Source organism: Eutrigla gurnardus (genome assembly GCF_963514095.1).
Source record: "Eutrigla gurnardus genome assembly, chromosome: 24".
NCBI classification, from domain to species: Eukaryota; Metazoa; Chordata; class Actinopteri; order Perciformes; family Triglidae; genus Eutrigla; species Eutrigla gurnardus.
Genome location: NC_139935.1, coordinates 5,232,495 through 5,258,585, shown reverse-complemented (window position 1 = coordinate 5,258,585; position 26,091 = coordinate 5,232,495). Strand labels below are relative to the sequence as shown.

Genomic DNA, 26,091 nt, shown 5'->3' with positions numbered 1-26,091 from the left:
TAAAGGGAATAAACACGTCCACATGCGTTAAATTAACTCTGATGGGTGCTGCAGGTCATTCTGGTTCTTTCCTCGCCTCTTCTTCTTCATTCCTTCCCCCGCCTCTTCCTCTCCATCCTTCCCTCCCTGACTCTTCCTTCTCTCAACTCACCAGATGGAGAGTGGGTAGTGAGTGCGTGGTTGTGTGTGTGCGCGGGAGGGGAGAGTTTACTCATGCATGCATGGTTACCCATGAGTTTGCATATTTGCATCTCCTGTACATTTTGTCCTTACATCCACTGAAGCAAATACTCTACTCCCCTGTGACCACAAGACAAGGGGGAAGCCACTGATGGAACAAAATGACATTTAGTGAGGAAGTAAAGTGGATGAGCGTCACAGTTGAGAGAGGGGTTTTAGGGGCCAAAACGCGTTATCTGGCATGATTTGGGGGGCCGCTAATCCGCATGTGCGGAATAAATCCAATCTGACAGCGACTTCCCATCTTGATACTGGATTGTTAATATACATAGAGAGACGGTGCAAAGCTTCAACAGGGAGAGAGAGAGAGAGAGTGAGTGGGAGAGGGAGGGCGTGTGTAGAGAGAGAGAGGGAGAGAGAGAGAGAGAGAGAGAGAGAGAGCATCAAGCCACCAGGATAGGCTCCACCATCCACAGACTGTAAGGTACAAGTGCCACAAGGAGACTATATTCCTCTATAATCATGGATGGGACAAAGCCGGCCATGGAGTCCAACGCGGAGGAGACTCAGGACGAGGGGCAGGAGAGCAAAGGTACAGCTCAGACAAAAATTGCGCGTTTTCGCGCATTCTTTGGAGACGTTTGCGTCTGCGCCAGCGCGAGCGGTTTAACCTACTTGTAATGGCTTCTCGCTTGTGCGCGACACAATAGCGATGCTTTTTCTCCCCCCACTCCCTCCCTTCTTCCTCTCACCTATTTCAGGGCGATTTAGACGAGCAATAACGGATGTATATGCGCAATCCCGAGCGCAATTTGACGTTTTCCGTGTCATTTGGCGCCTTTCAAAGGGATTTAGAGGCTGATGGGGGGGAGGGGGGGTAAGAGGGTGGGCTGATGGGGCTGTGGAAGGTGCACGGTCTGGTTTTTTATGATGCATACATTAATACCAATTTGCTTTTTCACCACCGTGCGTTCCAACGAGCGGCGGCGGGTGATGAGGCCGTGGACGCGCCGCGCTGCGCTCCGTGCGCCGCGGCTGCATCGTCCTCCGTCAGGTGTGGGAGCAACACTCCCCCGATTATGATCAGCGTCTGATCCGTCAGCGCTGCGACACACGGAGCGTGTTGTGTGTGTGTGTGGGGAGGCGGCTGCAGGAGAAAGGAGCAGCGCGAGATGCTCCATGTTGGTGTAGGAGCGTCATGCAGCAGAAACTCAGTAATAGTCATACATTTGGGTTTTCTGTGCACACCAGAGAGCAGCCATGAATTAGTCCAACCAGGCAGTGTCTTTGTGCGCTGGAGGTCTCACGCCCAGAACGGAGTGTTTTCATTGGGGCTTGGTGGTCAAATCAAATCAGTCCTTTTATTTAACACAGGGTGTGATGCCCTTTTGCCCTGTTGGCTGGTCCGCTGAGTGACTGGGCCTGTGTGTGTGTGTGTGTGTGTGTGTGTGTGTGTGTGTGTGTGTGTGTGTGTGTGTGTGTAGGGGGGGGTTACACACTCACCTCATTAATAAATGGCACAACATGTTACTATTGTGGAGTCAAATATTCAAATGTTAACCCTCAATGTTACAATTTTGGAAGCAAATGTTCAGATTTTTATCTCCATCCTTACAAAATAGCGTGAAATGTTACTATTTTGGAGTGAAATATTAAACATTTTCACCTCAATGTTACAAAATGTTACTCTTTCTGAGTCAAATATTCAGATTTTACCTCCAGCATTACTAAATGGCATAAAATGTTACTATTTTTGCATCAAATATTCAGATTTTTAGCCGCAGCTTTCCAAAATGTTACTATTTTGGAAGCAAAATATGCAGATTCTTTAGCGTTACCACACCAAACTTACTATTGTGGTTTTGAGTTCTGGATACTGTATTTTTTTGTGACTTTAAAACACATTCTTTGTAGTTCCTGCAGCACTTCTGGGACTGCCACACTAACATTGCCGGGTCACGGTGTGTCGATGACGTACGCGGTGATGAAGAGTGGGGCGCCCGTCAACAGTGATGTTTTAAAAAGATATTACATCACCGCTGCGGCGTCCAATGAGAGCCTTTATCATGCAACTTTAATTGAGGCTGTTTGACGACCTGGAGGATGGTTGAGCAGCAGGGCGGCCATATTTATACCACTATTCGATGTCGAGGCAGTGAAGTAACGACCCGGCTCGACCTCTCGGTCCAGGTGTGTGTGACGAGTCCAGCCTCACCAGCGAAGTGGACCGGGACCGCAGCATGGCCTATTTGTCGGCCGTAATCGTCCGTGCGCTCCTCTGACATCTGGAATGTGACCATCAGCTTATAGCGTCCGCTAAGAAGCTGCAGATTTACAGCGGGGGGGGGGGGGGCAAGAAGGCGCGAGCTGTCGTGTAAGGAGCTTGAGTCGACACGTTTTCCGAGTCCCGCGGCAGATGTGGGAAGTTTGGTTCGGAAACACGAAAACATGACACTCCCAACGGGTTTCTGTGGAGCTGAAAGCAGGATGTGTAAAATAATAAAGGCTACGTCTTGCATTAGCATCAGCTGTGACTACCTTAAAGTGTGATTTTAGTGGCGTCACGGTGACTACAGACGAGCACAGGCCTCAGGCGGGGTTGATAATCCGTGGTGGTGTTTGTGCGTTGGTATGGATTGATCTTTTTGCTTGATTGCGTCCCATAATCTCTAATCTGTACGTCTGTGGAGGTACGCTACGGTGCTCGGGACGCGGATAACGAGACATCAGCTGTGCCCTCGGAGGTACGATTATATATCTGATTCCATTAGTCTGAGACAAAGCGCCTCCCGTCACGTATTTATTGTGTGAAGCCTCTTCTTGCATAACGCGTCACCGCTCGGTGTGTGTGTGCGTTCGGATCCGAAACCGTAAGAGATTACATCATCGTCTGGAGGGGTGCAGGTTTTGTTGAATTTGCTGCAGCCTTTGAAGCACAAAGAGAGTTCCAGCCTTTTTTTTTTTTTGTGGTGGTAAAATCTGAGACCTGAACAGAGGAGGATATAAAGATTCTGTCAGAGAGCCGATTTGAAAAATCCAGCACACGAGAGGAAGAGGAATAGTTTGACATTTTAGGGAAGGAATGCCAGGAATTAGATGAAAAGATCGATAGCAGTTGCCAGGCAACCGGCAGATACTCGACCATGAAAGGAACGCCGTGGCGTTTTTTTTAACTTCAGCTTTTTATATGGATGAAAAAGACTTAACGTGTTAATTCCTGAGCGCCACAGGTAACATTTGGACTGAGCCACGCTAGCTGTTTCCACCTGCTTCCAGTCTTTATGCTAAGCTAAGCTAAACCTCAGTTTCTAATAAATATTGGCCTTCTTGACCTTAAAGCATAGCTTGTTTTATGCACAACACTTCCATCCTTTACGGATCATAACGATACGTGTTCTCAATGACCGACAGCTATTTATTGATACAACAATCGCAGCGAGTGTACAGTAAATATCTGAGAAGGTGGGCCACTTTCCAGCTTTGTCATGGCTTGTAATCCACTTTACTGCCACACACTCAAATCCCGCGGAAGCTTCTTCCTCCGCACACTTTAAGGAGAGTCACTCGTTGTTCAGCCTGTTATGACTTTAGGGCAGATGATGTATCAGTTACTGTCGCCTACACACAAAATACACCCAGCGGTGATTTAAACTCCCAATAAAAGGATATATGAATTAAGCTTTCATGCCTTTTTAAACCCTCGTGGCTTGCTTACGAGCGTCACCTGCTACGTATTTGACGTCTTTAAGCCTGAAACCTTTTTAAATTCAGGACCAGTAACAGGAAAGCTGCCCGTAATAGTAGCTGATATGGACAAACGATCAGTGTGCTGCTTCTCTCTCTCTCACACACACACACACACACACCTACACACACTCTAATGCGTACACTTCCTACTCGTCTTTGTTACACATAACCGCCTCTCACTTTGGCTCTCCTCTTTATGCCAGTTTTTCAGGCACAATATCAAGAATTAAAAAAAAAAGAATTCTCCCACACAACAGACCAATGCAACCGTACACTATTTGAGCGCCACATCTTCGTCGAGAAGGCCTGTGTGTAAACTTCACCTGATTAGACGCAGTTTGTTGCCTCAATTAATACAAAACACATCATATTTAAAGGTAAAATCCGGATCAAATCCATCACTAACTCAGAAAGCAGCCACACAAGCCTCCTTTTTGTACGCGTCTTTTCTGGATCTCTTCTCATCTCCCTGTCTTGCCCTGATTCTCCCGTTTATCTCTCCCACACACACACTCATGCTACACACCCTATTCTCTCTCTCTCTCTCGCCCGGGAGGTGTGTGAGCTTGAGCATGTGAAAGCCGTCACACAGGGGGAGGCTCATGTGTTCCTCATTTGAAGCCCATTTGCCCAAAGCCTGCTGTCAGCCTCCATCTGGATGTGTGTGTGTGTGTGCTTTGTTTACGTGTCAATGACCCGGAGTGGTTAAAGGGAATGTCTGTGTCGGTGCTTTGCTTGCACTCAAGGAAAAAAGCTCTATTTTAGTGTGGTGGAGACGGTGCGGTACGCCGCCGTGTTCACATTCAGCCCTCTCCTGCTTTAGATTTAAATGTGCTTGCATGTTCGGAACACAAACAGTATGTTCAGCTTCCTGTTGCCGTTTCCTTTCTGCACAAATGCCCTTTAAAAGTTGCCTTTTTTTTGTTTCATACCTAAAAAAACAAGTCGATTGGCACAATTAGAGAAGGGAATAGAGTTTCTCAAGACAAGTTTGGCAAGACAAAGCAAAACTTCAATATGAATTGATCCTGAAATAACCACGAAGCTGTGAGGAGCAACAGATGACAAGCGAACGCAGCGCGTCACCCTCCGACCCCGGCCGCTCCGTGTCGGTCTGCAGCCGGGGTATGAATAGCATGATGGCGCAGCGTGCCGTGTTCCTAAACGATGCCAACCTCCCCTGGCCTTCCTCCATCACCCACTGATGCCCAATCTGCTCTCTCATCCGTAGCCCATCACACCCTCGACGCCCATTAAGCCTCGTCATCGTTAGCCATCGACGAGGCTGGGTGATGTGTCATGTTCTGGGACTCTTTTGTCCTTTTTTTTACTTCATATTTAGGGGTTATCATCATAAAGACACACGGATAGCGTCCCTGTGGGCCCTGAGGCTGCTGGGAAGTGAATCCCCGTGATCACATCAGCGGAGGACCAGCGACTTCTTTGAAATCTCGGGGAAAAGTGACATTAGCCGAGTTGCGTAAGCGCCGAGCCGCTCGGTTCAACGGCACGCCACTTCTGGCCAGAGGGGCCACTTTACGTTTCGGTGGAAAAGACTCAAACTAAAAGCGCTCAGTCCGCTCCGCTGGGCCGGCAGAGACAGGTGATCCTGCTCCATGCCTTTCAGATCCGGGACCAGAGAGGGGCCGGCACACTGTTCACCATCTCTGTTTAGGTCTCCTCTCACTGCAGGCACCTTTAAATACATCCTTTAATGATCCGCTGCCTCGTTATGCAAAACAGCCCCAAAGGACGCAGCTTTCTTGCATCATATTGTGCGATAATACCCTCCGAATTATGAGGTCGCCTGGAGATGAAGCAGGATTCTTTCAACTTTTTAATAACTTCGTTTCACAAACTAATTAGAACTGGAAACAAGACAGAAAGAATAGATGAAAAAGGCTTATTGTGTCATCATTTTGACTTTCTCATAGTAAGTCAAACATTTGACTGCTATTTTCACCAGCATGCCTTTAAAAAAGCATGTTTATTTTATTCCAACTATGTTTTATCATCTTTTTTTGGCTAAGAACATCGCAGGTTTTAGTTTGGTTTGTTTTGTTTCCCGTCTTTTCCAATGAAATCAGGAACCAAAACCACCCAGAGAGCAGATGAATATTAATAATGCAGCTATTTGAGAAGTTAGTTGCTTCTTCTTATGTAATTTTAGTTTTTTGCAGGATGGACGTGCTAAACACGCTCGTTCAAACAAGTTGATTATATATATATTTGTTAATTTCGACATGTTTGTTGTGCATCTCTGGATTTGAGTCCTTTAGCCGTCGAGAAATAGGGTGGCGCGGCGTCCAGCAGCTCAGCGGGATCAACGTATTGATCACATAGCCGGGCGGTGAGGAGAGGATTGGAAGGTCCATCGTTGCTCCGGCCAGATGCCGACATAGCTAGTTTCTCACAAGCAGCAGATTAGGGTCAGTTATGTTCCGTGGGAATAAAAAGGTTAAGGGTTGGCAGCTGGCTTCATCCTCGTACCTGGCTCAGAGCATATTGTGTCCTCGTGATCAACGCCGCCAACAAGCCGATTACGGCAAACATCTGCGTTGATCGGAAGGTGATTTTTTTTTCCTCTTTAAAACGGGAAATTAAACGAGAAAAGAACATTTACATTACATTTAGTCTTTTATGATATTACAAAGAAACTACAAAATAAGACGCGTGTTGTAACAAAGTGAAATGAACCTTTTTTAACTCCGATGTTTGATGTTCTCTCGTTTCTTTCTTGAAGTTATGAGTGTGTGTGTTGTTGTGTGTGTGTTGTGTGTGTTGTGTGTGTGTGTGTGTGCCGCTATCAAACAGATGGGGCTCCTTTTTTTTTTTAAATTTCAACCAGAGGAGACGCAGTCATCCATCCCCTCCCGTCTCTCTTTACTTTCCCACACCTCTCTCTCCGATGGTCCCTCCTCGACTCTTGTGGGAATCTACCCACAATGCACCGGGAGGAAATTGCCCCATAATGAATACAGCACTTCTAAATTGGAGTACGGCCGCGGGCAGGGACCAGGCCGGCCCCGCTGAAAAATTCACAAAGCTTTATTAGCGCCGTTGTTATTCCTGGCAGATGCACCGTGAGCACTAACAGTTGGCGATGATCGCGCGGCGCCGCTGGGAAGTACAGTTTACTGCAAATTATTAGGACTGTCGATGTAATCTTCCCTCGGTCTGTATTTAAATCTGCTTTATGGGCACGGCAGCAAGGAAATCAGTGTTGCCAGGGAACCACGGCACATCAATCCAGGGTGTTATTATCTAGAAATAGCAGATGAAACCTGCTGCTGATATGAGGATGGTTGTTTTTATCTATTTCTACATTGATTCCATGTGTCGGGTGAGTGACAGGAAGTGCCGGAGAAGATGTTTATTTATGCTAATTTATGCAAGAATCCAATAATGATAAACATGAGGAGACCCTGGACGCTCCTTTAAATGTAAATGTCTTACCTCTAAGATTTTTAGCTTCTTTAAGCCCATTGTTTTGTTTTTTTCGTGTTTTGTCTCCTCCTGCATTCTCTCCAATGGCCATCAGGGGGCGACTCCTCTGCTTAAACCCTTTCACAGTGTGTTTTCAGCCCCTGAAAGTGAACTGCAACATTTCAGTCACCTAGAAATATCTTGTTCGGCGTATTTTCTCGCCATCGCTTCAGCTGCTTTCACATCTTTCCACGCGTTATTGTCATTTCGTCGGTTCGGATCCCGCAGCGCTGTCGTCTCATTGAGGTTACATCACTCTACGCCGGTGTGTGTGAAGCGGCTGTGAAGGAGTACGCTACCGCTGAACTGGGTCGCGGTTAACACGTTGCTATGGCAACTGCTATTTGCCGGGCCCGGGGGCCAAGAACTGCCTTTTTTCCCTTCCCGCTTTCTCTCTCTCTCTCTGTTCTCTGTTCTTCCTGGCTCGCCCTACCTATTTCTTCACCTCCTTCTCGCTCTCTATCGATCCCTTCCTCTCCATTCACCTCTGCCTTCATTTCTCTCTCGCTCATACTCTCATTTTACCACCACCCTTCCTCGCACAATTCTTCCTAATCTCCTCCTCTCGTCCCTTCCTTTTGTCTTCGTCTGCGGGAAACACAAAGAGCAGCATCTATCTGTCAAACTGTCACTCTCTGCTACAAATTGAAATTTAAGCAGGGGGACATTTTCTAGTCCTAGGCTTCAGGCCTGTAATAGCAGGGGGATGCTAATCCTTAATTGCTACTCTTGCCTGATATTTCCAAAATGTGTGGTTCGGGCGCCCCCGCAGACCGCCTGTGAAATGCTCTCGCAGGCCGATGCGTGGTCCGAGATTATGTTTTATGACATACCGCCTGAGTGGTTACCTCCAGCTGACTGTAAGTACAGTGTGGGCCTGCAGCCGTATTTCATGGGGCGAGCGGCGAAGACAAGCAGAGAGTATAAAACGAGTGCGATGGGCCTCGGTGTGTCACCTAAACTCTCCACTAATGAATAGCCCATTGATTTCCATTATTGCTGGCTGGAGCTGACCACTCAGGCCCGTCTGTTACCCATTAGTGCACTTTAAACCTGAACTGGATGAGGAGCCCGCTCGGTGTTTAAAAAGAAACCTGTGAATTCATCCACGAGGCTGCATGAATTATACTCCCGAAGCTTTTTCTTCAAACTAACGTGCAAAATCATTCCACAAAGATGTCAAAACAAAGACTAACGCACTAAATGAGCTGCTGAGATTGACTTTTTATAGCGGGATGGAGTGTCAGGAGCTTTTAAACAGCCTCCCGGTCCTCAGTATCGACCATCACACCCCCACTACACTCCCCCCCCCCCCCCCCCCCCGAGGCCTGGCCTGTTTCTCGGCTCAGGATTTGAGAGCCATCCAGCCTTGTCAGCTCCACCTCTCCATCAGCCCGCTTCCTTCATTAACATTAATAGGCTTTGGATCTATTATGCAACGAGCCTCCGCTTCGTTACGCAACGCACCGTCTTCAGCGGCACACTCATCTTCGAATTACAGTTTTCATTCACACAGATCAGAGAAAAATCAGCCTGAATCAAATTATGATGCCTTATGATATCATTTTTGCATATACTGTATTATTACTTATTACGGTGAATCATAAAAATCAAACAAATTCTCAAATTCTCATGTCTTTTCCAAAATAAACTGCTCAGTAATGGTCAGTATATTCAGACGTCTGTGCCAACATTCATCTATTTCACAGTTGCTGAGAAATTTTTATTCCGGACTCGACGCGACTCTGAAATCTGAAATCAATCCGCCCTTTTAAACTCATCAATAACATCAATAATCAATAACCTGAATGAAGTGCAGCAGGTTGAGTGCAGCTTTGACAGACATGTCATGTGTTTGTGTATTCAAGGCCTCACAAGTAGAAATATCTGAACGTGAAATCGCGATGCTTCAGAGTTGAGAGCAGGTTGTCATGGAAACAGCAAAAAATCGTTCCTATTTTTCCCCCTCCAGAGTAACTTCCTGCTTTGCTGGAGGAGCTATTTTTAACGGTTATTATATAAGATCTTGCGCTCAATAAAATGCTTTATTTTTTTCATTGCTCTTCATCCTCTCGACCGCGATGGGAGCAGAAAGCGCCGCGTTTCCTGCATCCGCATCACGCATTCGCACACGAATTCGCCAATATAAAGATGAAAACACACGCACACGCGTGCACATTCTCGTGTCGTATCCAAATGTCACCTCTCCGATGGCTTTTATATCGACATCATTTATTTAAGTCATGAGTTATTCATGCATTAGAAAGAAACTTTTGAAATGTTCCTTTAAAGACAAAAGGTCTCCCTTCCCGCCTATCGGTGTTTTGTAGCGCAGCGGCGCAGCTTGCATGTAATATTCATGGCTTCCAGCTGAGCTCAAAGCGCGTACGCACGCCGACTGAGGGAGATGGCGTGATTAGATGCTCGACGTGCCGAATCTGAAGGATTCTACACCATTTAAACGGAGGAAGTCCAGAAACTAGTCTTCATCAGCTGCATTGAAGCTGCTGTGAAAAGTTAACCCTGCTCTCTCTGCCTCCCCCTGCAGGATGCTTCGAGTGCTGCATCAAGTGTCTGGGCGGCGTGCCCTACGCCTCCCTGGTGGCCACCATCCTCTGCTTCTCTGGCGTGGCGCTGTTCTGCGGCTGCGGCCACGTGGCGCTGACCGGCACCCTGACCATGCTGGAGAACCACTTCTCCAGGGTCACCACGGACCACGCCACCCTCGCCATGGTGTAAGGGAGCGCTGTGACACATGACTCACGCGATCCCGCCCCTTTCAACATTAACCATCCTTTGTCGTGTGTTTCCAGGATCCAGATCCTTCAGTACATCATCTACGGCATCGCCTCCTTCTTCTTCGTCTACGCCATCATCCTGCTGGCCGAGGGCTTCTACACCACCAGCGCCATCAAGAAGGAGCTGCAGAGCGACTTCAAGACCACCGTCTGCGGACGCTGCATCACCGCCTTCGTACGTCACACGATCACGCCTGCTCACCCAGATATAAAACAGTCATAATCCTCAACATCCATGACTGAATCTTTTTTTTTTATCCCACTCAGTTCATGTTCCTGACCTACATCCTCACTCTGGCCTTCCTCGCCATCTTCGGCTTCACGGCGATACCCGTCTTCCTCTTCTTCAATATGTGGAACACCTGCGCCGGCATGAAGTCCCCCGACGCCAACATCACCTCGCCTGACTCCATCTGTGTGGACGTCAGGCAGTACGGTAGGAGACGCCCTTAAACCTCTTATAAATGACGTGAAAACATCATTTCTGCACCTCCAGATCCAGTGGATCTGTATGGAGATCCAACGCTATGACTGCATATCCGCTCCGTGGACTAATGTATGTGACCCACATTTGCAGGACAGCTGGCCCTCTTACAAAGCGGGACGAGGATCACATATGCTCCATTGGCAGTCGCTCCGGACTACACTGCATGAAATATTAACCCCAATTAGAGAGTGGAAGGTTTTGATCACTTTTGGGGGGGAGGGGGTGGGGTGGGTTTCTTAGTTCTGATGAAAAATGAGAACATGACCCATATTTTCCCTGCTCCGCCTCCACGTTTCCTTTAATCTTTATCCGACTCGCAAAGCCTTCGACCGTCTCCGGGAAGGAAAAAAAAACATCCGTTCTAGTCAATCCGGTGACGTTTCATCTCTGTGGTCCTTGCAGGTGTTATTCCCTGGAACGCCACTCCGGGGAAAGCGTGCGGAGCCACCCTGGGAGACATCTGCAACACCAGCGAGGTGAGAGGACGCTGACCCGACTGAGCCTTCCACTTCCTGTCATGTCCCCTCGTCTCTAACTGTCTCTCTCTCCACAGTTCTACCTGTCTTACCACCTCTACATCGTGGCGTTCGCCGGCGCCGGGGCCACCGTCATCGCACTGGTAAGAAGCTGTAACCCCTCCCTTCCTCCCTCGTCATCTCAAAAGATGCACATCTGTTGCCGTGGCGACGCCGCCTCTCACGCGTCCTGTCCCATGGGTTGGTGTAGACGGGGTCAGCGCTGGAGGCGGACTGTGCGAGGGAAATGGAGATGCTAAAAAAAAAAAAAGCAAAGTAGCAGATGTTGGATGATCTGAAAGATGTTTTCCAGATTAGTATTTAAAGAGACGAAGGAAAAATGATGAACAGCTGACGGGAAATGAAAGAGCAAATCAATCTAATTGTGGACCGTGGTGAAAATTTACATTTCCCACAAATGGAGTTATGCTTTTTTTTGTTTGTCGTATTTCTGGAGCTTGTTTCACAATTCTTTGCAGCTGTTTCCTGTGTGCGTTGCATTGTGGGAGAACAGCTTCCACACTGTGTTGTTGAGTGCACTTCTTCTTCTCTCCTCAGATCCACTACCTGATGATTTTGGCGGCCAACTGGGGCTACCTGAGGAGCGCCGTCTCCACGCACGAGTACCAGGACATCAAGACCAAGGACGACCAGGACCTGGAGGCCGAGGCGCGCTCCAAGGAGGGCCAGAACTCCTCCTCCTACTCATAAGGACAAGCGGTCCTCTCCCGCCGCCACCCGTCTCCTCCCTTCCCCTCCCCCTTGCTCCGCCCCCTTCCCTCCGTCATGTTTGATCGCTGATTCTCCATCCTCCTCCCTTCCATCATGTTTTGTGAGGACGACGGAGGATCAGGAGAAGCCCCGACGGAGGCTTCAGAACGGGTTGGAGCTCAGGTACGGTCCATCGGTTCAGCACCTTCCTCCCCCACCTTCCACCCCCTCCTCCTCCCCCCCGTGCTTTTGGGCGGCGGCTCGTCATCGTGGCCCGGCTGTGATGGCCTCGCGCCCTGAGCCAGCACAGCCTCTCAACACACAGCTCCTCACAGCCGAAAAAAAAAAAAGAAAGAAAAAAACATTGTTCGCTGTCTGCTTCAGCCGCAGGGGAAGACGGGCAGCGACCAACTTCCTCCATTTTTTTTTTTTTGTTGGTGTTTTATATGCATATATATATGAATATGAATATATTGTGCGAATGTGTGCGAATGTTGTTGTTTTTTTAAAAAATACTCTGTGAAAACGTATGCCAGGTACTATTTACGATCTTTTTTCTTTTTCTCGATCTTTGCGCTCATTCGTTTCTCCTTTACTTTCTTCTCCATTTTAGACTTTTTATTGCTAATGCTCGATACGTTGTTGCACTACTATGAAGACAAAAAGAAAAACCCAACACGGGAGAATGAGAATCCCTTAAAAACACAAACCCTCCTCCTCCCCTCCCCTCCTCTCCGATAGAAACAACAGAAAACCCAAATCACGCGGTATCTCAAGGATTGTTGTGCATTTACATAATCGGAGTTTATTCATCTGCAAGGTAATATCTGTTTATTTGACACCAGACGTGTAGCAAACGTCTATTAAAGGAATATTTTGTGCTCATTTGCTTTGTGAAAACAAGAAGCAAATAAGCGTATAAAGGCCTTTAAAAGGTTTTGCTACACTCATCACCAGCGCCGGCAGAAATCAAAGCTCTTCTAACATCAAATAAATAAAACACTCACACCTCAGGTATCAAAACCAAATCTGATTTTAGCCAGTTGTGTTCTTTTTCCCCGCATCCAAACGAAAGCCCGTGTGAATTCCACACTAAAACTTATCGTTTTCTAAGTTCACCTGTAAATACCCCGACCCACCCTGAAGGATCTCGGCTCACGACTCCGCCCCCAAAAACGTGGAGAAAAATCGGCGTTTCGCCCCCGCTCTTCTCTTCGTTCTCTTTCTTTGGGGGGTTTTTCGTTTTCTTACCACGGATAAATGTAAATGTACCCTTTTGAGATATGTGTTTAGCACTCAAATACTAGTTCTGCATTTGATATAATAATTGTAAATGTAACATCTTAAATGATATGTCGTGAGAGGGATGCAGTGCAGTTATAAGATATGATGCGATGGATTGAGGTGCTCGTGACGTATACATTTTTTAAAATGTGAAGAAAAAAATGTGGATTTTTAACATTTTTATCAGTTTTAGGCAGCTGATTTCTGCTCGTGATTCAGTAATAATGATTTTATTGAACTTGTTTGTGATTTATTTTTATTTTTTTGGCCGGCCAAATGAGTGACTCATTGACATGTGAGTTTTCTTCTTTTTTTTAACGTCATGCCTCTCATATGAACCACAGAGACTGTTTTGGATGTTTACACTCTGAATAAAACAAGTCAGGAATTTTCATACATTAATTTTATAATCAGATATCGTTTAATAATCATGGACTATATTCTATATCGATCATCACCGGTTAGTTGACCCAAAAAAAAAAGTTGAAATAAAATTAAAAAAACTGCTGAAGACAAATATTCGATGAGATGAAGCATGTCAGTATTGTCCATGTGTGCAGCTGTCTATTCTGTATAAAAAAGGACTATATTGCCATGTGTGTTATGTTTGATAAATATGTGCTTTGCCACCAGGTTGATGTAAAAGGCAAACTTCAATTTCCTATAAGACGATGCGTGTCAGGGTGTTGTTGTTTCCTCGTTATTTGCATGAAGGAGACATGACTGTGTCTTTGCAGTTTTTCAGGTGATGTGTAGTCAATTGTACTGACAACTATGGTAGGCGGTGTTTGCCCCCCCCCCCCCCCCCCCTTTCCACCCACTTTTCTAAAGAAAACTCCATTGTACTTTGATGGCATTGTAGTCCCTTGTAGGTGTTTCATTATGGTTTCATTTTTTAAGTTGGAAATAGTTCTATGACTCCTATATAGTGATGATTTTTGTAACCTTCTCTAGTAAAACCGATATTTTTTATTATCGTGACACCGTTGTTTCCCGTCTCGTTCTTGTGTTTGGCTCTATTTTTTTTTGTACTTCCTGTTTATGGTAACAAACTCATATATAAAAAGGAACAATGAGTGATGAGTTGGAACTACTGATTATTTGATTGATTGATCTATTAATTATTAAAACGAGTATTTTCTTTATATATTCAATGCAAGAGGAAAAAGATGACATTGCTTATTAATCAAATTAAACGCTAGTAAATCAAAACTCCTTCAGGAAGCTAAACTTCAACCTGACCAATAAGTGAAAACACCCGTGTGTCATTAAACACATGATGACATTTGAAATGGAGATGACAGCTCACCCACGTCACTGTGAAGCCGCTGAAACATGGGCGCCATCTCGTGGGCAGAGAGGATACTGCGGTTCAAATGAAAGAAAAACATGAGATTTTCTCCAGCTTTATTTCCAGTGTAAAACAGCATCGCTCATGATGATTACACACATACAGACCATAGTGTCATTAGAGTCATTTGAAGATTTCATGGCGAGGAGGAGGGATGGTGATCAATAAATACGAGATATTAATAACTCCGGCAACGACTAAAAGTACCCTAAAAAAATCTGGTTGGGCACTATCATCCTATAGAACAGATATCTAATTTAAAATCTCTAATATGATTAATTAATTATGGTACCTTCATATAAGCTTTACTTATATCGCTAACTTGGATTTAGTTGTTTTCTAATGCTGGTTAGTTCATTAAGACAAATCACTGAGAGGATGTGGGTTAGTGGACAAGGACAATCATTTAGCAGTAAACATCGTTGGGTCTGATCGTGGAGACAGAAACTAATCTCACTTCTCTGTTTGTGGGCCGACAGGTTGGCACAGCTCCGTCAGTGACGTCAAAACGCTTTTTTGTTTGGCAGTTTAGAGATGACATAGTTCAGCTTTTAGAGTCACAGTCACTCACTGACGGCCTTTAACCTTCAGGTATATAAAACATGCATCAGATGCTTTGCATTTAAAAAAAGGACCGTCAGAGAGTCAGTGGGTGACATACTGATCCTGAGTGCATTCCCAGTGTCTCTTGTCCAAACCTCACCTGCAGAAGCGTCACTTGATCTCCTGCTGGGAGGCCCGTTTGGCTCTCCGCTCAGCAGCAGGTGGGGTCGGGGTGACTCTTCCTCTGCAGGTCCACGGTTTCGGTGTGGATCAGGTGATCGGCTCGGTCGTCCAAGGCCAGAATGCGACGCACCGCCTCCTTGAAGGCCGACACGACATTTGTAGCATCCTTGGCGCTGGTCTCAAAGTACGGGTGGCCGCCGTTCTCGCGGCACCACTGCCGGGCATCCTCCCCCGACACCTGCCGCTCGGGCACATCCAGTTTGTTGCCCAGCACCACGAAGGGGAAGTTGTCAGGGTCCTTGACGTCAGCGTAGTAAGAGAACTCCTTCTTCCAGTTGGACAGGTTGCTGAAGCTCTGTCCGTCGTCCACGCTGAAGGTGAGCAGGCAGCAGTCGGAGCCGCGGTAGAACGGCGTGCGGAGGCTGCGGAAACGCTCCTGGCCGGCCGTGTCCCAGATCTGCAGCGTGACGTGGTGGCCGTCCACCTCCAGCTCCTTGTTCAGGAACTCCACGCCGATGGTGTGGAAGAGGTGCGAGTCAAACTTGTTGGTGACGTAGCGGTTCATGAGCGACGATTTGCCGACGCCGCCGTCGCCCAGGAGGATCACCTTCAGGAGGGCCGACTTGGACATCGTGGCTGTGGTGGGATGAGGATCCTGGTCTCACTAGTCCGGCAACAAAACACGGCACGGAGACGCCAACAATAGAGGAAGTAGTTCCACCTGAGGGACACAAAAACAACTCAACTCAGAAGGATTACAGGAACATTTCACTATTTTAATCTGAATCTTTCAGTACGTTTTCCTTCAGGAAGGATTTTATTGATTATAACCTTTGGCCTCACAGATAAAGTTGTGCTTGAGATAAGAAAAATGGAATGACACAGTAAAACCCACAGTTTCCATATTCTCTCACACCGTGAGGAGATTTCAGTCAACTCGTTAATCCTATTAAAAAGCCACGACCCACTCATTACGCTCGGCAACCAATGACCCTCCTACACTTTGTGTGATGCGTAATGCATGCGTGCGGTAAATCACATGAATGCTGATCACAGGACCGGTGACTTGCCGTTGTATCGGTGCACCGATAATTTGGTCACCAATCTGTAAGAGAGAGAGAGAGGGGGAGTCTAATAGGAACTAATACGGAGTTTAAGCACAAATGTTTAACCACGTGCAACAGGCGTGCATGCTTAACATACCAGTCTCAGCTAAACGGCAGCACCAGACCAAATCTGAGACATAAAAGTGTGAAATCTCGGCTTTGTCATGTGACCCAAAATCACCTCATTCATATACTACGAGAATACTCCACCAAATATCTATCCAGCATAAAATACTCGTATCCTTTATACTTACTAGGGCTTAAAGTGGCACTAAAAACTATTATTATGTCCTTTTTTTTTAAAGCGAAAACACATTTAACTGATTTTTAAAAATATGTACTTTTTGTGAATGTTTTTTATCCTGATGCATGATAAAAAAAATCGCTTGTTCGGAGTTTATTTAAGGATGCTTTGCAGAGTTTGGATACATTATATCTCCTAAACTGTCACATGAACTGCAGCAATATGACTTTTCAGCCCCAAGGGCCAAACTTGTGTAAATTATGTCTTTGTCTTGGGACCTTTAAACTGCTGCTCCTGTCATTTCTCCTGGAACAAACCTTTATTTAAAACAATGCAGGAATGAATGGACACACATGCAAGTCATGTGCTTCATTCCAGCAGAATGCTGCCATTTAAAAAAAGAGGGCTGCCCTTTTGGATCGTGATCATATTTCCTCAAAATAAAAATAAAAAATCACATGATTTAACATTTCCATTAATGCTTAACAGCTAATGTGCTAACCTGCCAACACATTTACAATCAAAGACGATTTATACGACAGCTAGGAGTGGCAGCAGAGGGAAACAGCAGATAACAGTCGACTTTGTACATTTAAAGTGATACGCACAGGACATTTTAAACGTATTAATAAGCATCTATACGTTTAAAACACCACGTGATCGAAAATACAACCGTTACTAAGGCGCTCGCGCTACACTCGCCTCGTCGATTTCAGTTAACTAGCATGAATTAACTTCTAAAAAAAGAGGCGTTTATCACAGAGAAACTAGCATAGTCTTCCGTTATCACGGGTTAATATTGATAACTGCTCACTTGTGTTCAGCAGCCATCGATATTTGGAGTAAAATAAAATAAAAAAAGGAGCGAAGAAGAATGTTTGTCCGATAATGGACGCCTCACCGTAAAGTGTACCTGCAAGCTAACAGCTGAGCGCTCGCGACACCGCCGACCGACAGGAAGTGCTTATTTAGCTAACATTTGAGAAATGTTCTCGCCGTGTTTACCTTGGTGGTGGTCCGTCACAGCCGGGCTCCCGCGTTTAAATCCCCCTCCTCCATGCCGGCAGGTTGCTGCTGTCAGCCGGCGACATGGCGCTCCGGCGTCCCCCGCTGCTCTCTGGCCTCGGAGCCGCTCACATGACCCGCGTCACGCCTCCGCGTCACGCCTCCTCATCATGCGCTCTGCTCGCGTGCGTTTTAACCCCCCCCCTTCTCTATTGCTTATAAAATCACATATCAAGCAGAGAAACCTACATTAGGAGGTCCTAAAATATGTATTTGAGTCTTTTTTGTTGATTTTTTTTTTTATTTCACCACTTCAAATAGACTTCACTTCAATTAGCCAGTTATGAAAATAGCTGCAGAGCACCTATATATATACATATCCCTGATTTGCTCCTTTTAAACCAGCCGAGCCTCACTCATAAAGGCCCGTCAATATGATGTCACAATGATCACTGTGCCACGCCGACTTGAGTGAAGGATCTTGGGATATCCACCCCCTGAGGCAGATTACTGGCTCACATGCCCACAGTTCTCTGAGGTCACATGCCTCGTCCACTGAAGCCCCACATTAACGGGATATTCTTCTTCTCTTCCAGGAATGGAAGCGTTCGTGAGTGCAACAGAATACACTTTCCCCTCCGGGACATGAGAGAGCAGCTTTACATCGGCTCCTCTGACCACAAAGAGGAGTCCAGGAGAAGCAGTTAAATACGCCGCTGTAATTACGGATCAACTGGAGGAGACGGGAAATGACTTTGGGAGGAGATGATGAGAGATCCTTCTTTAAAAGTTGTGGTTTCGAGGCATGACTCTGCTTTCCTCAAAAGGGATTTATATTAAACGAAATAAGTTGAACAATCAGTCATTTTTTAAATCTGATCCTGTGATTTAGAGGCAGACCCAGCCGCTGTGGTACCACTGCTGCCCACAGCCGCTGCAGGTCACAAAGGTCATGGCGTCCTCGTCGGGGCCGCTCTGCCTCACCCACGCGGGCAGGAAGAGGGCCCCCCGGGACACCTGCGTCACGCTGCAGTCAGACCCCCCGCACCTTTTGCAGCGGATCTTCTGCGTCCGCGTCCCTTCCGTCCCCCGAGGAAGCTGCCTTTCGCTGACGCCGCGGGACGAGTACTCCTCCCTCAGCCGCCTCAGCTCTGCGCTCGCCATCTCCTCTGCAGACATGCGGGCGAAGGCCTGGGGCGACAGCGAGCCGCCCAGGAGGCCCTGGCGTAGATGCCCGTTGCTAGGGTTCCTCAGGTTGGCCACTTTGCTCCTCACACAGACTTTGTATCTGAGCTGGCTGGAGCTGTGCAGCTCGTGGATGCGCCGCTCCACGTCTGCAGCCAGATCCGAGGCCTTGTCTCGGTCGGGAGGGTCGGGGCCGAGGGCGGCGAGGAGGAGCTGGACACATTTGGATCTCACAGAGGATGCAGAGCTGCCACCTTTTGTCCCTGAGGATGACGCCACCTGACTGTCACGTGTCTGTGCTGGGTCGGCATGGGAACGCCCCCTGGCCTCTTGCTGTGGAGAAACCCTGCTGGAGGCCTCAGCATCTCTCTTCCACTTAGACAGCAGGCTCCTCGCCGACTCCTTCACACCGTCATCAGAGCAGCTCTTCAGGAGCCCGTGGAGACATGTGACCACGTCTGTCGTCTCCAGCTGCTCCAGCTGCTCCGCCGTGACCTTGTCGAGGTCACCGAGGAGGGTCAAGACGTTCCCATAGCTTCTGTCTGCGTTGTACCTCTCCAGCAGCACAGCACAGCGGGCTACTTCCTCAACATCCATGATGGCGGCTGCAGGACAACCTCAAAGTAACACCAATAACTTTGTCACATGATGAGATGTTTGTTTACCTGAAATCCCTCATGGTTTACAGCTGCACTTCGTCTGACGACGTCTACAAGGGAGCAGCCATGTTGGATCCGTCTTCAAAACAGGAAGTGGTCTGAATTCCACCACTAGATGGCGGTGTAGGCTCACACACGCTCATGACCTGAAGGGGTTGGTTTCTAATAAAGGGAATGCATGTGTTATACTTAGATTTTCTTTGATAAAGACTGCATGTTGATTTGTTTTGAATGTGAGACCTGGATCCTATAATCCTCCTTTTTGTTGAATCTGTGATTATAATCACATTAATAGAAGCCTGTAGTTGTGCTGTGATTTGTCTAAAATGTTCTGTAGGATTAGTTTGTTGTGTGAGGTTTTAGGTGTGTGTGTCGGAGATGAATGGGTGCGAGGGATAATTCATGGTTGGGGCAGCGGAAAGACGAGAAAGCAGTAGTTTGCAGGTAGTTGTTATGATGTCATCAGAGCCGCTGAGACCGTTGGACATAATCACACGCCTGAGAGCGACGTGTGCGAGTGGAAAATCCAGAAAATCTGTGTTATTTGAGTGCTGATCCTGAATCTGTTTCCCATCATGCAAGTTGACATCCTGTTTTGGGAGAGAGCTATTCTCGAAGCTAGAAAATCACTTTCTTTTTCATCATTTTTGCAGTAAAACAACAAATTATCATATGAATCCACTTGTGGTTTTAACTGTATTCTCCTCCCTTCAGCAGACACAGATGCCCTTAACGTTTCCCTACAGTCCCTTGGGGAGAGACTTTCCTCTAAAACAACTTTAATGAGATTATTCTTCCCTTTTGTGGGACGCATTATGTTCTCATCTGTCTGACATCTTTGAGGGATTTGGCAAGAGGGAGCTTCGGTCCAGTTCCTGCTCTGCGATACAAATGTCCCTTCTGGCTCGACTCCACTGATTATGAATGGAGAGCTTTTTGTGCACAAGGATCGCACTTAGTTTGCGTTTTCATGTCGTTGATCCACGTTGAACAGAGCAACTCAAATCATGTATACGTTCTCATTCGCGCACAAATGGCATGATGTAAACAGAGGAGCAGCAGGCCATTATGTAATCCGAGGTATGACATCACTCTATTTAGGATTTGCTGTCAGGATTGATGCAGCTGGGGGCCCAACAGCAGAAGGCTTCAGGCTCTTCAGTCTTCAAAACGGCTGCTTTTAAAACTCTCTAGCTGGAAGCTAATGTTCAACTTCTGGTTCTGAACACACAAGCGCTCCAGGAGTTTTCTGTGTGTGTGTGTGTGTAACGTTGGATGTGCACTCTTTTTTGGTGGTGGATGTTATGATTCTGTGTGTGTGTGTGTGTGTGTGTGTGTGTGTGTGTGTGTGTGTGTGTGTGTGTGTGTGTGTGTGTGTAGAGATGGGTGGGGTCCGGCTGGGCCCTCAGTTCAGTGGAATTCCCGAGAACACACACACACGCAAGGCTCCTCGGATCTTTATCAAGTCATCTCACTGCGGCCTGCTGCTGCAGGTCCGTCCTTGTCTGCGGGAATGGAATTTTACCAGCAGGCCCGTTGCCGTGGCGCCCATCCGTCAGCGGGCGGCGCTCTCTGCGCTGTGCTGAGTTCATTTAGGAGCTGCTGGAAGAAAAAAGTGGAGAGTCCTGCTGTATCACATCCTGCTTTTGTTGTCTCCGCCTCCCCGTGCAGACCACGCCACACTTGATGGCCTGTACGCATGAGCACACACACACACACACACACACACACACACACACACACACACACACACTTTGAGAAACCCCGAGGAGGAGGGAGGTCTTTCTTGTTAAAGTGATCAGTTTCTTCATGGCCAGACATTCATGACAACATATGAAGACCCCCCCACAACCTGGAAAACACACATGTTCATACCACACAAATGTGTGTGTGTGTGTGTGTGTGTGTGTGTGTGTGTGTGTGTGTGTGTGTGTGTGTGTGTGTGTGTGTGTGTGTGTGTGTGTGTGTGCGCCCATATCAAGCATCACAAAAGAATAAAAGGTGTATGACAATGATGGTGAAATGGTGAGTTGTGGTTGTAAAATGCTGGTTCTCGGGGGGATATTTAAGAAGTGGATCATCAGAGGGGGAGGGGAGGGTCAGAGGAGGGGGAGGGTTGTGTATTTTTTCTTTTAGCCGAGGGGAGGGCACTCTGACTTTTTCTCTTTTTTTTTTTCTTTTTTTGTTAGGAGAGTTGAAAAATTTCCCATCACACTAAATGTTATGTCTTCATTTCCTCTTTCACTCGGAGCATCAGAACAATTTAAAGCTGTGGTTGCTTAAAGCTCTTGACAGGGTGTGTGTGTATGTGTGTGTGTGTGTGTGTGTGTGTGTGTGTGTGTGTGTGTATGTGTGTGTGCGGTCACCCTTCATGAACTTGAGGGTGATCACACATGACTGAAGTGGCACCTTGTTTTCTCTTTCATCTATTTTCAGGGTTACAAACCGGACAAAGAGCCTTCAGCTCGTGTTTGTTCGGCAGGAAATGAGTCGTCACCGACGCCACCACAACAACAACGACCACCTTATCTGTTATGATTAATTATAATAATCCCACTCTGATGAAACAATAAGGAAGTGATATCGGTTTGTTTGTGGTTTTAATCGAATGCAGAATCATAACATTTTCATATTTCAAAACCCTTCATGTGATGCAAAACATTTCATTACAGTAAAGTCAGTGACCGCATGAGTATTGATTTTAATACTCCAACCCTCTGTGGTGAATAAGCTAGTATCCACATTGATCCCCCACTTTGTTTTCCCATGAACCCCCCCCCCCCCCCCCCCCCTCCTCTCAGAGGTCGTGTTTGTGTTTGTCGGGCGTAACCAAGCACGAGAAAATTAAAAGAAAACAAACATGAATATCTATAACATCGGCTCACATCTGCCACCTTTAACTGCTGCTCAGACCAGACCGACTAAAAAACACTGTGTCACACACACAGTTAAATACCTAGACCCTAGATAAGAGCTGAAAGTGTGTTTGTCGTGAAGGGGGCGGGGCCTCACAACCAGTGTATAACAGAAGCCTTTTGTTAGATATGAAGATCTTTCTGGATCAACGTGTGAGGAGATTTAAGGCGATGAAGAGAGCAGAAAAGGGGGAAACGGCATGTACTGTCCTTTTTACATTTTTAGCCTGCGACCCCCCCCTCCACACACACACACACACACACACACACACACACACACACACACACACGTACGTCTCTGGTCATTTCCGTTGGGTGAGTCTGAATTCCAGATATCCCACAGTTAAGATTCATGGGCCTGCTCCACTTTTCTTTAATTTCCTGCTCTTCCTCTCCTCCTCCTCCTCCTCCTCCTCCTTCTTAGACGCTTGACTAAGATGATAAACTTTAAGCGTCACCATGGTGATGTTAGAATTAGCTCAAAGCTAAGCATTAGCTCACAGAGCTGCAAGCATCGTTACTCTTTAGAGCCAAAACAAATATGTCCGTCCCCGTTAACTCCAGCTGAGAATGAACCTCTGGCTTCATAACCAGGGCCGATCTCAATACTGGAGCTGAAGGAGTGCATCATGTCCTCTAATTAAAGGAGAAGAGGCTGCAGAGGTCAGACAAACCTCTGCAAACACAGCTGCTCTCCTTCACATTTACTTCTGCAAACGTCTGAACATGTGGAGGGACGCAGACAGACGGACGGGGGTGGCGGTCGCCGAGCTTCATCCTCCTCTCTGCATCCGAAACCTCCACGAGAACGATGAAAGCTCGCAACGATGAAGAAACCCACATGAAGCCACTCAGAGTGCTCTCTTCATCCCCCGTCGGCTTTGAACTTTTGTCCTCTGATACTCGCTGGTGAACCGCAACGCCGCGTCTCACTTCCTCACTTTCAGCCAGCAATGTCTCATTCGTCTCAGACCAAAAGGGGGAACTTTAAAGTAGTAAACACACACACAATGTGTCGGTTCACAGATTAGAGGAAGTAGCACTCGAGAGGGCCGAGGTGAGTCGTGATGTCTGGAATGGAGGCAACTAACTAAACATGTTTAATTTTGACTTTACCTGCAAATACGATCTAATAAAAATGATTTGCATTGGCAGCAAGTGATATAATTTCAATGGATGTGCAGAAAACGGTGATTTGATGTGCAGACTCGGTGACCTTTAACAGGTGGGTCTCTTCACAAAACTACTAACCGCCTTAGAAACGACACAATTAAATCGCTTTAAAAGCTGGCAGTTGGACCAGCAGCTGTGGGAGTAGTAATTTACCATTTTAGGCCATTTTGTTTCGCCGTCTAAACGCAGTAAAAAGAAACCGGTGGGTTCTTTGTGTGCACTCCTGATCCTCGGTGAAACAAAGCAGCTGTGGCCGGCTGGAGAAGGGGGAATGTTTTGTCCACGCCGGTGCAAAGGTTCACTATCTCGCCCTCGTCGCTGTTGCATAAAGCAATCCGAAAGGAAAAAAAAAGGCAGTAGACAGAAAAAAGAGAGAGAGCGAGAGAGAGACAGAGAGGGAGAAAGGGGGAGGAGGGAAAGCAACTAGATGGTGTCATGAATTTCACAGTGAAAGACTTACGTCACACTCTATTCGCTCATTCTTGGAGTCAGATGGCGAAACAATGAGAAACAGCTACGGAGCCGATCTACCGTTTCAGCAGATCTCCAGCAATCTGGCCTTATTTGGCGTCGCAGGAAAGAAAAAAAAGAAAAAAGGAAGGAACAAAATTCCAACATCAGGTTTTTATCAAACCGTGAATGAACCGTGAACCGCTGGATCACAATATCTGGAGCCGTTTCTGAGGCCCGAAGCCTTTCAGACTCATTCTGGCCTCTGATTGGCTGAGGCATGTAGCGGTTTGGACACCGCCGTGGCGACCTCAGAGCACAAACAGTTCACTTTGACACATAAAGACACATTCAGCCGCTCACATCTGACAAAACAACCAACAGGAAGCAGAACAGACACCTCCTTGTCTGCTCGCCGCGTTCAGAAATAGTCGCCCCCGCTGTTATCAAGCCTGGCTCACGCTTCCTGTCTTTCTGCTGCCCGAAATTCACGCAAGGGATTCTGGGAAAGCAGTCCACCCCTGCTGGCAGCAGGAAGTCAGCATTCACACTTCCTCCTTGGCGAGGGCAAATGCAGAAATGGAGATGGTTTGGTTCAGAGAAAGGTCGCTCTCAGTTCTCCTCTTCGTCCTCCCCGTTATCAGCGCTCGCAGATTAAATGCTATTCCAGTCCGTTCTTCTGTGAAAATGACAAAACAGTCAGTCCTTTTTTAATTCATGACTCATCTCTCTAGCCTTCACACCTGTGGTCTTCATCACTGGCTCACTTCTTTCTTTTTGAACATAATATATCCAGTGATCTTAATATATGGAAGCAGTTATGTTAAAAACAATCCGATGCTGCTTTAATAAACACATCATTCCTCCCACATTCCTGAAACAATGGTCCTTTAACTACAGGGTCGAGTGGCGGAGGGAAAGAAACACCCTCGATGTGGTATCATATTGTCCGAGTAATGGGAAGGTTATTTTCCTGGTTTCAGTGTAACAGAGGAAGGGACGGCCCACATTCTTTAGAGCTGACATCATGCTTGGATACTGCTGCACTGGCCCTAAAATACAAAAAAAAGGTATGCCATTTTTCACTTTCTCTTCCCCCGAAATAGATGCCGTTATCGTTAGATTTCCTGCCCACGAATCACAAAATGGGAGCGTCCTCCTCGTGTCCAAATACGGTTCGCATGCTGGCTCTTGGCAAGAAGCTGCGAATGAGGTCATGAGGCGAGAGATTTCAGCTTCACGTGGACGTCCCAGAAGGAGAAGGGGACCCAACGGGGGGCCAGGTGGAGTCTCAAAGCAGCGACGCGAGGTGCACCTGCCGTGAACAAATGCATATTCATTTTCTCCCTCTTACCTTACCTGCCACAGTCAATCCATCAGCCATGTATGTACACACACACACACACACACACACACACATAGGAGGGACAACAAAGGCTTCTAATGAGCAGGAATGTCCACAGATCAGCGAAAACAGCACGACAGCTGCCGCCGCAGGAGGTCCTTCTTATTGGTCGGCTGTTGTTCGCGACCAACGGTGCAACGTAATCAGACAATGGCGCGCCTGGCTTTTCCCGCCACGAGTGTGTTAATACTGTACAGTCGGAGAGAGAGAGGGGGGGGAGGGGAGATGGTTTCGGAGGGGTGAGCCAGAGGATGAAACTTTCTCTCCAAAACGTCAAACAATCGAAAACGTGACAAGAACCGAGGCTGGTGGGAAGCGTTGTCAGTCATGTGACAGCTCGCTTGCCTATCTCCGGATAAAATGCTGCACATTGTAGCTTTAAAGGCTCCTTCCTGCTGCGGTTTCATCAGAACCGTTATTTAAATTTGGGGAAGAATAAGCCTCACAGTACCTGTCCCTCTGCTAACAGCGTGTAGAGATTCAGAGGCAGCTAATGGATCCATTAAACAACGTTACTGCCATCATATTCCCCCCCGCTGTATCGTGAATAACTTCATACTGCACATGCCCAGGGCCTCACAGAGTCAACAAAGCCCCGTCGTCATTCATAACATCCCAAACATCCAGAGATTTAGACGTCACTTTTAATTTAATGACACAGATG

The 26,091-nt window shown here is 47.0% G+C and overlaps 2 protein-coding genes and 1 pseudogene across 3 annotated transcripts; 1 reads left to right on the top strand and 2 right to left on the bottom strand.

Moving 5' to 3' along the window:
* The first annotated feature begins 589 nt into the window (after nt 1–589).
* On the top strand, nt 590–14,189 carry LOC311010114 (neuronal membrane glycoprotein M6-b-like). The gene is made up of 7 exons (XM_084004632.1): nt 590–772; nt 9,962–10,148; nt 10,227–10,386; nt 10,479–10,647; nt 11,101–11,174; nt 11,252–11,317; nt 11,772–14,189. The coding sequence occupies exons 1-7, from the start codon at nt 703–705 to the stop codon at nt 11,922–11,924; spliced, it is 879 nt and encodes a 292-aa protein (XP_083860758.1). The 5' UTR covers nt 590–702; the 3' UTR covers nt 11,925–14,189.
* A 410-nt stretch (nt 14,190–14,599) lies between these two features.
* LOC311009631 (ras-related protein Rab-9A pseudogene) lies at nt 14,600–17,845 on the bottom strand (annotated as a pseudogene). Its single transcript, XR_014599404.1, has 2 exons — nt 17,641–17,845; nt 14,600–16,006 (listed from the first exon to the last, which is right to left on the bottom strand). The product of XR_014599404.1 is annotated as a ras-related protein Rab-9A pseudogene (transcript).
* Nucleotides 17,846–18,507: 662 nt separating this feature from the next.
* Nucleotides 18,508–19,659, bottom strand: tceanc (transcription elongation factor A N-terminal and central domain containing). Its single transcript, XM_084003927.1, has one exon. The coding sequence runs from the start codon at nt 19,420–19,422 to the stop codon at nt 18,529–18,531; it is 894 nt and encodes a 297-aa protein (XP_083860053.1). The 5' UTR covers nt 19,423–19,659; the 3' UTR covers nt 18,508–18,528.
* Nucleotides 19,660–26,091: the final 6,432 nt, after the last annotated feature.

Excerpts from the sequence above, each read along its gene's own strand:
- LOC311010114 (XM_084004632.1), top strand. The coding sequence starts at position 703 with ATGGATGGGACAAAGCCGGCCATGGAGTCCAACGCGGAGGAGACTCAG. Across the intron at positions 10,387-10,478 it reads GACGCTGCATCACCGCCTTC|TTCATGTTCCTGACCTACAT; the intron begins GTACGTCACACG and ends TATCCCACTCAG. Across the intron at positions 11,318-11,771 it reads GGGCCACCGTCATCGCACTG|ATCCACTACCTGATGATTTT; the intron begins GTAAGAAGCTGT and ends TTCTCTCCTCAG.
- tceanc (XM_084003927.1), bottom strand. The coding sequence starts at position 19,422 with ATGGATGTTGAGGAAGTAGCCCGCTGTGCTGTGCTGCTGGAGAGGTAC.